Consider the following 10,765-nt stretch of genomic DNA (forward strand, 5'->3'; position numbering starts at 1 on the left):
GCAATTAAGGATCTTTTTTTTTTTTTTTTTGCAAAAATCTTGTTGGTTTAATAAAAGATATCACCTCTACCACCAGTCCTGATTCCTCATTACAGACCAGGCATCTTCACCAGCACTTCTCACGCCCAGCCCAAGCACACACTTTCTCCAAGGGAGCAAATCAAATTCTCCTTCCCCGTTCCAGCTGTGCTTTACCACATGTACTGCATTTCCGTGTGCACCCTCCCAAGCACACAAGCACCCTACGGGTCCCATGTCTCCCAATGCTTCCATTGTGTCCCCAGGAACAAAAAGCATTGCACCACCCATCTTCTGCCACACCTTGGCTTTCCTATGGGTCCTGCTAAGTCACGCACCAATTCTGACCGCTGCTCCCGCCAGGTGAACTCCAGGGTATTGCACAGACCTGCAGCTCATGTTATGCTTATGGGACTCCTGCAATAAGTTGAATATTGGTGCATTCATTAGCCAGAAGCGAACAGATATGCACACACCATTACACCAAAGCCCAGCCCTACCCCAGTTGTTGGAAAGAAGGAAGGGGCTAGGAAAATGATTGTGGGCCTGGGGCACAAGACTAGTGAGGAGAGGCTGAGGGAAATGGGCTGATTTAGTCTGCAGAAGAGAAGACTGAGGGGGATTGAATAGCAGCCTTCACCTCCCTGCAGGGGGGCTGCAAAGAGGATGGAGCTGGACTGTTCTCAGTGGGGGCAGATGACAGGACAAGGAGCAATGGGCTCAAGCTGCAGCAAGGGAAGTTGAGGTTGGATACTAGGAAAAACTCTCTCATTAGAAGGCTAGCAAAGAAGTGACAAGCAACCAAGACCTGGGATGCTGCTTCACAGCCAGGTATTATGCACAAGAAACTGGAATGCAAAAGCATCCTCCCCTCCCCATTCCCCTGGCTCACCCCAAAGCTGACGCCGCCCCACTCAAGCCAAGCCCAGCATCCTGAGGTTGCTGGCAACCCCGGTCCTGCAGCAATGCGCCTAGCACTTCGCCACTGTGCTGGCCTTGTTCTAGCTCATTTTCGGCGGAGAACGAAAAGCCTGTTGACATACGAAAGCCACAGAAAATCTCTCTGAAATGACAAGATAGGGCTAAAAACATTGTGTAGCCAAGGCCTCCTGCACAATGTACACACTCCTATTCAACCCCTCCGAAAACAGCTCCACGTCTAAGGAAACATCTGATAATTAAGGCAATTTTAACAATAGATAATAATTGGACTATGAATGGTATGGAATCCAATGACTGCTTATTCTGGCACCAGGAACAGGCCTTTCTATGAAGCGTCTGCCAAGGAAAACGATACTCCCACTCAGACTGGACCACTGCAAGCAGTTACTGTTCACCAAATGCTTAACACTGCAGTTTGCTAGGACATAATGCAGCGCTATAGTCAAACAAAACACCGCTCTTGAAGACTTCGGGGAGAGAAAGTATCGCTCCATGCAAACAGTCCAAGAAATTAGCTAGTCGGAGCCTCTTGCTGCCTGCAATCGATGGCTGCCAAACGGACGGGCTCTGTGCATAGCGAGTGGTCCACAGAGCACTTGTTGGTGGTCTGTGGAGAACAAGCTAATCCCATGAAGCCGACTTCCCCCCGCTCCTTGTTTCCAGCTGTTGAACAGCATCAGCTAAAAATACGAGCAGTGTCCTAACGTTGCTTTCCCATCCTATTTGCTGCAAGGACGTTTCCCGACGGGTGGGGACGTTAACAGTCAGAAAGTTTCTCCACTAACATGCAGGGCCATGCTTGCAAACCCATGTCCTCGTCTCATGGACAGCTTCGAGTGGACTGCAAGAGTTGTTTTGCACAGGGCCAGCCCTCCAGAGCAGGGGCAGCCAAGGTTAGCGAGCATGCCTTCCAGAGGGTCAACATGTAAACCTTGGAGGCATTAATGGGAACCTGAGATCGGTCTCATAAGAAGCTTCAGCAGAGGGACCGGTACTGCTAGAGAGCAAAAGAGTCATGTCTGGAGGGTGCAAGAAGACAGGTGTCTCCAGAGGAAGAGGTCGCATGAAAACATCGGCAGTCAAGCGACAGAGCAAGTTCACGAAATCCGTTTCAGAAACCCCAGGAGTAAGAGGGTAACTGCTGGGATGGACCAGGAAGGTCCAGCGAAGCAATCTTGTGGCAATATCACCCAGTCAATGACGGGTGCAGCTATAAATAAACAGCCTCAAGGTGACACAGGAGCAAAACAGCTGTAAAAGGTAAAAGTGGGTAATGCCCTGAGCAAAAACGGACAGTTCAGAAATCCCCATGGGCTAGCAGGGAAGCACCACCTAGACCTTCCCCAGCTGGCTAATGCTGACCTGGATCCACATGAAAACAGGTGACTAGCTTTCAGCCAACGCAGAGGAAGAAGTGGAGCTGTTATGCTCTGTCAATACAATAAAAAAGTAACATCAATCAATCAACTCTAAGCATCCTTATTAACTATCCAAACAAATGCCCTTGGAATAGGTCTCTAATGCTGTTTCCCAGAAGGGGAGACTCAAGTCTGTGCTCTGTAATAGTGTACATTTTTCATTTTCATCCACCTCCAAGCCATCATGGAATCCAAGGAAGATGCTAAAATATCCGGAAATGTTTAAAACATGTCCGCGAACAACATTTTCAGAGGTTAACGATTACATTTTCCACAAGCAGGCCAGAAAATATTTTGATCAGGGAATAAAAAAAGAAAAAGGAATTAGACCACATTAACCGCTTTGCTTCCTAAAAGAGGGAGGTGAAGGATGGGAGTTTTGCACAGACACCCAGACAAGCGTTCAGCGTGCATGCACGAGCAGGGGAATCCCTGCCAGGACGAGCTCCATGCTCCTCTGAAACAACTCTGTGCTTCCCAATTCGAAGTGTCAACTTCACAGCCAGCTTTCCTCACAATCCAGAGCCACGTGGACTCTGCTTCCACGATGCTTCCTGGGCAGTGCCAGAAATGAGTCGTGTGCCCTGGGCCACGGACTTAAATGCCTAACAAGGGGTATCCTTTTCTCAAGAATCACATGCATGTGCACACACAACAGTTGGTGAGATCCTAAGAAAGGATGTGCAACTTGAACAGCAGCTTTGAGCTAAAGAAAATGAAGATGTCATCCCTGTCAGGTCTGGTTTAGGTATATCACCCCCAGGGGGGAGAGGGACTGCAGGTGAGTCACACAACACAAGGACTCAGAACTCCAGCGCAGAGAGACGTGCTCAAAGGAGCCTCTCCCGGACAAACCGGAGCCTCAGTTTACATGGGCAGAAAGCAGACCGTTGTCAGGAGGTGCCATCAAGGTCCTCAGCACTCAAACCGAGCTGCAAAATCTTCACAAGCCACCAACCATGCCCGCATCCAACATCCTTACCTCTCCCAAGGAACGCGAATGTCCAGGAACTGGTCACGGTTCCTCTATATATCAAAGGGGCTGGTGATGAGAAGGCAACGGCAAAGCTTGCAAGGACTTTGGTTCCCATTCGGTTCATTTAGAAAAGGTACATATTAGAAACACGTGGGCATAGGTCTGCATTCCCTTCCCAGGCTCTGCGGCTGTTCCCAAAGAACTTGAGCTGCATTCTTGCGGCTCCGCTGATGAAACAAACCACAAGCGAATTACAACCTTGTGTTCCCTCCGTCCCACCTCGGCATTATTCTCCATGTCATTGAGAGGCCAAGCAAAGTTTCAGCCAACACACCGCTTCCCGAGGGACAGCCGCGGTCCGACAAGCACTGCCCTTCCAACCACCCAAGCGGTGGGGTTACACCTTACACCCCACTTTTAGCTTCAAACCACCCACAGCCTCAACAGGACGACGGGCGACATCTGGAAGAGGGTGCTTTACATCTCGCGGATACAACCTAGCACAGAGAAACCCTCCCAGAAGGATCACAGACTGCCTCTGGACATGTTTTAATAGGTAATAGCTGGCTGCATCTTAAATTAGCGCTCGAAGAAGCTGTGCATTATATATTCTACTCTGTTCTTAACCATATCAGACCCCTTTTATCAGCACTATGTACCAGCCGATCAGCTGTTTTAGAAAGCGATACTTGTGACTAAGGACCTTAGCTAGATAATTACCTACCATTTATGGCCACCCTAATTAAGTTCAACACTTGGTCTAAGCCAATTGTAAGCCAAAATCCAATATAAAAAAAAAAGAGATGTGAATTGTATTTCGAGGGGATACTTATCTTGCTGGGATCATTTGACCCCAGCTGACTTCCTGCCCCTGGGGCGGGGGGCTGGATCTGATGATCTTGCAAGGTCCCTTCCAGCCCTAATGTCTATGAAACGTATGAATTGCATTTCAGAGCAAGGAAGAAACGAAGCAGTGACACCCTAGTTCTCCCACACAACAGATGCAAGGAGAGAATACCTAAATTAAAACCAAGTGCTTTATTATGGGACTCAGAGCTAAGGGATGCCCATGGGGGTTTCCTTGAAGGTTTCCAGCCTCAGCATTTTCTAGTTTATGTTCCCAGCATTTCGACTGCAAAGGTGGGAGTGCAAAGAGATTAAAAAAAACCCCAAAAAACTTTCCATAAAACTTTTTAGAAGCAAGAAGCACTGAAGTGAGCCAAAAATCAACCTGTCAGGTGGGAAAATCACCTACCAGGCCAACTTCGATCACTGGAAACACAGTACAACGACAGCTTTCCGCCTCCTGTAACCTGTCCCCTGAAAATCACGGCCTGCCGAAGCTGCCTGCTACAGCGCACACTTTTTAACCCACGTGGTTGTGCCAGGCAAGGAATAGCTGACAGGCCGTGCTCTCAGCACTTCACACCGGCCATCCAACATCACACGCGTTCAGCATACAAAACCTGCTGTTACCACTGCATAACCAAGGTTATCGCATCCACGGTTTTCACATCCCTTTTCCCCACAGCGTTCGTTATTGAAGTAAAACCAGCGCTCCTAGAGAATGAGCATGCTAAGTCCTTTTCAGGGGGTTTCCCATATGGTATCTAAGGTTATTGCCACCCCAATTCTTCCACTTTGTTTATCCGGCCGCACTTTCCCTACAGTCACTTTCACCATTTCCTTGGGAAAGAACCATTTGGCCCCAGACTTGCACCAGATCTATATGGAGAGATTCTCCTACCTAGGCAATGAGAGACTGTACCTTGATTTCCCCTGCCTGAGTGCAATGTTTAAACAGGAACAGGGGAAAAGGAGGGGGGAACACATGCATTTAAATATTATTATTTTTATTTAGATATACATACACATGCACACACATATATTTAATTGCATCTGTTTCCCACCCCCCCCCTTCCCCTGTTCTTGTTTAAATATTGCACTCGGGCAGGGGGAATATATACATTTATATACACACACACTCCCTCATATATATATACATACATACACACACACATACATATTACATACACACACACATATACACGTTTATATACACACACACACACATATATAATACACACATACACACACAAAAATTAGAACAAGAAGGGACCTCAGGACATCATGTCTGGTCCAACCCCCAGGCCCATCCAATTGTGAAAATCACAACAGTGGCAGAGGGACTCAATCCCAGGGATCCACAATTAATTTAATTTACTCCGGAGTAGGCAGGAAGGATGCCCTGTGCTTACGAAAGCTTATGCCCCCCACCTCGGATCTGGTCAGCCTACAAAGGTGCAAACCCACCCTGTCTTCGGACGAGCACAGCGAACTACCTCCGTGCAGGCAGCACCTATGCAGAGCCTGCAAATGCATGTGCTGGTGCTTCAGAGGATCCTTGGGAGTCTCCTCCGAACAGCCGGCATCGCAGCGTCACTTGGCAAGACCTGTCACTGTCCAGGCCTGATACGGCGATTTTGTTTATCCTCCGAGAGACGGCAACACAATCTAATGGAGGCTTTCGATGAGCATCCTAAACCAGAGAAAGCCAGCTTTTGGTTAAATTCTTGAAGTTCTCTGACCTCTTATTTCAAAAGCCAGGGTCAAGCTGACAGCCACTTCAGGACAAGTCCTGCCAGTGTGATGCCCTCTCGACACCTTCCAAAGCACATCAAATCCCTTTCATTATGATATATAAAATAAGACCTAGATCAACTCCTCAAGGGGACAGGGCATTCTCCTGTCCCAACCCCTGCATATGACACTGATCCAACTTAAAAAAAAAAAAAACCCTCAAAAAATCAACACTCCCTTATTTATTGCAAACCATTAAAAAAAAAAACAGCAAAGGGGAGCAGAGCATTTCAACTCAACCCATTCAGATGTTTCTCATTAAAATACTTCTCAAAGAAGTACAAAGGGCCCACGATTTTGATTCAAACAGACGGATGCTAAATGCACATCATTACTCTGACAATCTCAAAGTCCGGAGGACTGAAATCACTTCGCTTTATGTCAGCCAAGGAGACAATATCTGCATCTTTCGAGGGGAGAGCAATGGTAGAGATTACCCCTGCCTCTGTATTCGCCGTCTAAAGGTATTTACTTGTGTCTGTCTGTGTTGTGACAGTGTCCTAGACTCAAATGAATGCCTCTAACACTCCACATTTTTGAGCCATTCAGTCATGCATTTTTGTTATTGTTGAAAGTAGTGCGAAACTGCAGCGCATGAGCTGAAGTCCTTGGTGGTCTCCCAAGGGATTCCAGCTAAAAAGGCACTTCCTTTGTTCCCCTGGAGAATGCAGTCCAGTAGGTCATTCAAAAGGGGAAATAAAAGCAGCAGCCCTGGGAGGGAGATGAAGGATGAAACAAAAAGAATAAAATGTTTTGGGTGTGAGCACATTAGCTACCATTTCCTACCGCCGGCCGCTAACGGCACTCCCATCCCTGGAAAGTGTAAGTCCACGAGGGAAAAAAAAAAAAAAAAAAAGGGCAAAATTACTCCTCTGAAGTGTCACTTTGCAAGAAGCCAATTCAGCTTCACGTGACAGTGCTGAAATCTTATTCTGGAGTTTGGCGAGAGGCCGACGTTGAGTACGTACCGGCTTTGAGGAGTCTGAATGCCAAGGCTCCTACCTAGGCAATACGGGACACAGATGCCTTTGCCACCATCATCTCGGCTCACGTTTTACTCGTGAATGAGCGCTGGGGATACAAAAGCCATTCTGCGCGTCCCGAGGCGGCTCGCACAGACCTCTGCTCTGAATGAAACCAACTTGGAGACAGCTCTATTCTTTACCCCGACTGCTGCAGAGGCAGAGCCTGGCTTCACACCACTATCCCACCGCCATGGGGGGGAAGGGGCCTCCAGGCCTGAGCCACCAGTAAACTGTTGCAACACCCAGTTTGCAAAAAGATTCAAGGGCACAGAGCCGTGCGCCCAGCATTTGGGGACTGCCAAGGTACAGCTGGGGGCTCGGGAGCGGGGCCCCCCAAGCGTCACTGCCTGTGCAAACGTCTCCCTGCCAAGGACTCTTCCCCTCTTTCCAAAAGAGCCTCATGGGGGGGGCACTTCTCCTCTCCAAGGGCTCTTCCCCCTGTTTCCAAAACAAGTCCCCTCAGAGGGAAAACTTCTCTCCTCCAAGGACTCTCTCTGCCATTTCCCAAAAACTTCCCCCCACTTCCAAAAAAGGCTCCATTAGCGGGGAAAACTTCTGCCCTCCAAGGATTCTTCCCCCAATTTCCAAAAAAAGCCCCATCGGGGGAAAACTTCCCCCCCCCCCAGGACTCTTCCTCCTATTTCCAAAAAAGCTCATCAGAGAGACACTCCCCCCTCCCAGGACTCTTCTCCGTCCCCCCGCTTCCAGAAAAGCCCCGCTGAAGGGGAAAGCGTCCCCCTCCCCTCCAAGGCGTCTTCCCCATTTTCCAAAAAGCCCCATCGGGGGGAAAACGTCCCCCCTCCAAGAGAGGGGACTCTTCCTCCTAGTCCCCCCAGCCCAATTCAAGGACTCTTCCTGCCGTTTCCAAAAGTGCCACACTCCCCCCTCCCGCTCCTCAGAGAAGAGACCTGCTGCCCGCCGCGGACTCGCGCCCGCGGCGAGAGCCCCGCGAGGGAGGACAACTTCCCCACGAAGCCGCGCGGGAGGCAGCCGGGCTCCCCCCGTGCTCCGCAAGCCGCCGCCGTGCGCGGGGGGTGCCCGGCCCGGCCCGGCGCGGCCGTGAGGAAGGCGGCGGGCCGGGACAAAGGGCGGCGGGCCGGGCCGGGTCTCACCGTTGATCTGGTGGCTGGGGGCGTCGCTGAGGCTGAAGCCCTTGGCCACGTAGAGCCGGCGCACGTCGGAGCAGGGCGCGGCGCGCGGCGGGGCGGCGGCGGCGGCGGCCAGGCTGAGGGCGGCCAGGGCGCACAGCGCGGCCGGGGCCATCGCGGGGCGGCGGCGGCGGCGGCGGCGGCGCGGGGCAAACTTGGCCGCGCGGGCGGAGCAGCCCGCAGCAGCAAAAGCCGGAGCCGGGATCGCCTGTGAGCGGCCGAGCGGGGCCCGGGGCGGCGCCTGCTCTGGCCCCGCCCCCGCCTGCACGCCCGGCAGCCCGTGTAGACGCGCCCAGAGGCGGCGCAGGACACTCCGGCGTCGCTCCAACCGCCCTCTCGGGGCGCCTCCCGCCATTAGGACGTGAAGGAGCCCGACCGCGCCTGACTTCGCTTTGAACTGCTCCTTCTCCTCACCACGAGCCGCCCTCCACTGGGCCCGGTCGCCCGCGCCGGCCCCGCTCGGCGCGCGCGTTTTGAACCTAGGGCCTCGCTCCCAGCCCTGTTTTCTCTTCAGTTGCCCCCCCCCCCCAAAATCAACTGATACAGGTTCACGGGGTCAACCCAGAGACTCCCGGGAGGAGCCGGTTCAGACCGGGGCATGCTGCAAGGCAGGGAGGACGCCGCTACCCAGCTGCTGTCAGGAAGAAACGAGTGAAATCCGGGAGCCGGCGTTTTCTGAGGGGACCTCGAGTCGGAAAAGGCCGAGAACTGCTCTGCGGCGAGCACCATGGGGCCAAAGACGGGTTTGACAAAGTATTTACTTGCTTGTGTTGTTCAAAAGTTTAAATATGCTCTCCAAGTGAAGAATGAGTTTCGTAACTTTAAGGAGAGCACCTAGACGGAGGACTGGGGGGATCCGTTCCCTGCTAACGATGCGGAGTACCCTAAAAGGCTCATTTGATGAAAGGTATTCTGTGTGCAAAGTAGTACTGTTAGAGCCTTATACTTTTACAGATCTGGGACTTTGGCTGATATGTGTTTGCTATAGAAGAAAAAAAAAAGCCAGTGCCCATCTCTGCCACAGACTGCCTTCATCTCCTTGAGCAAGTCATTCAGTCCAAATGCATTTTCTGCAGAAGGGGGACGATTGTGTCTTTCCCCCTTCTTTGTCTCAGTCTTACCACGGTTATAAAATCTCCAGGCAGTGGCTCTCTCTTACTGCCCCAACAGTGCCCAGCACAATGGAGCCTTGAAGCCAACCAGGGCCTACAAGAGCTATCGCGGTACAAATCATACACACGCAGTTATGTTACGCTACCATATTTTGCATTCCTTGGCTCCAAGGTACAGCTGGAAACCATATACCTCAATACAACTATGAATGAATGCATTCACCCGTTAAAACGTAATGACCCCCTGATAATATCACGTGTAGTACTTTGTACAGCAGACACAATCGTTTTATATAAAACATATGCATTTGTTCCTATGCCCGTTTAAGAGCTCCCGTCCCTACGTAGTAGCATCTTTTACCCCCTGGAAAAACAGCTGAAAAAGTTAGCATCCTCCACCCTCACGCGTAGTAACCCTTTTGTTAGTGAAATGCAATGCCTGTGAAAGGTTAAGACTGTCAGGGCTGGAGGATGAAATCCTCTATTCATTTCCCTGGCTAGGGCCACTGATACAGTAAAGGCATTGCCATCCTGCCCTATCCTTGACCTCATATGGGAACAAGATACGTGTTCAGCTCCAAGCTTTTCATGAGCAAAGCCGGCAGATCGCACAAAATTGTGTGGGGCACTTTGTGCACTGCGGGCTATTGTCATCTAGGAATTACACTAAAAGCACTGGAAAGTCATTATACCCCACCAGATGCCACTGGGATAACAACGTAAGGAGGCCACAGCCTTTTGTCATCCAGCCCACAGCTTTCTGCTTGGACTAGGCAAGGTAAGCTGAGCTTCCCTTTAGTACAGAACAAGTCTTCAGCCTGCTCCTGCACGATAAAGGGCCGAGCGAGCCTTCTGCACAACAGGAGGTTTTATTTTTTAGCCTGGATTAAGTTGCTCCATGCTGCACGTTTCGGAGGCAACCCCTGCAATCCCTGCTTGCAACCCCTAAGTCCACAGCAGGCCGAGCGTAGAGTGGAGGGATCTCCTGGCATGGACGCCATCCTTTGAGATCAGCTGCGATCTGCTTTTTGGGTGGGTAGGCACCGCACAAGGATCTCGCCTTGACGTCAACGGAAATTGCTCTCACGTGTCGGCGGGGACAAAGTGGGCCATAAGTTCTCATGAAGTTATAAAGTGCTCTAAGAGTGTATAATCCTCCAGTGTCTGCTCCTGAAAAGTAGGAGTGAGCTCCGTTTTTCAGAGCACCACCTCACCCTCCCAGCCTTTATTTGAAGAGACAATGCGAATTTTAAAGGGAACTCAGCAGGGAGCGCCGCATTTTTTATTCCAAAGCGAGAGAGAAAATGAGAGTGAGAAAGTCTGGAGGGTCAGAGACAGCCTGCCATTTGTTGCTTTTTAAATCCTGCAGAGATACAGGATTACGAGAAACCGCCTGAAAAACGCGAAGGGTTTTGTGGAGAGCCGAGAAAGTTCCCAAATCAAAGGCCGCAGCGAGACAATAGCCCCGATTGAAAATTTCAGCTCA

At 50.8% G+C, this 10,765-nt stretch overlaps 1 protein-coding gene across 1 annotated transcript in view; it reads right to left on the minus strand.

The window, feature by feature from the left end:
* The window catches only part of GPC4 (glypican 4), a 96,653-nt gene extending 88,237 nt beyond the window's left edge, over positions 1–8,416 (minus strand). Inside the window, exon 1 of the mRNA XM_090061609.1 lies at positions 8,132–8,416. Coding sequence (XP_089917735.1) covers positions 8,132–8,282 — 151 coding nt within the window. The 5' untranslated portion in view covers positions 8,283–8,416. The remainder of the gene's footprint in view (positions 1–8,131) is intronic.
* Positions 8,417–10,765: the final 2,349 nt, after the last annotated feature.

Source organism: Crocodylus siamensis, chromosome 8, assembly GCF_052110815.1.
Source record: "Crocodylus siamensis isolate JL-2025a chromosome 8, ASM5211081v1, whole genome shotgun sequence".
NCBI classification, from domain to species: Eukaryota; Metazoa; Chordata; order Crocodylia; family Crocodylidae; genus Crocodylus; species Crocodylus siamensis.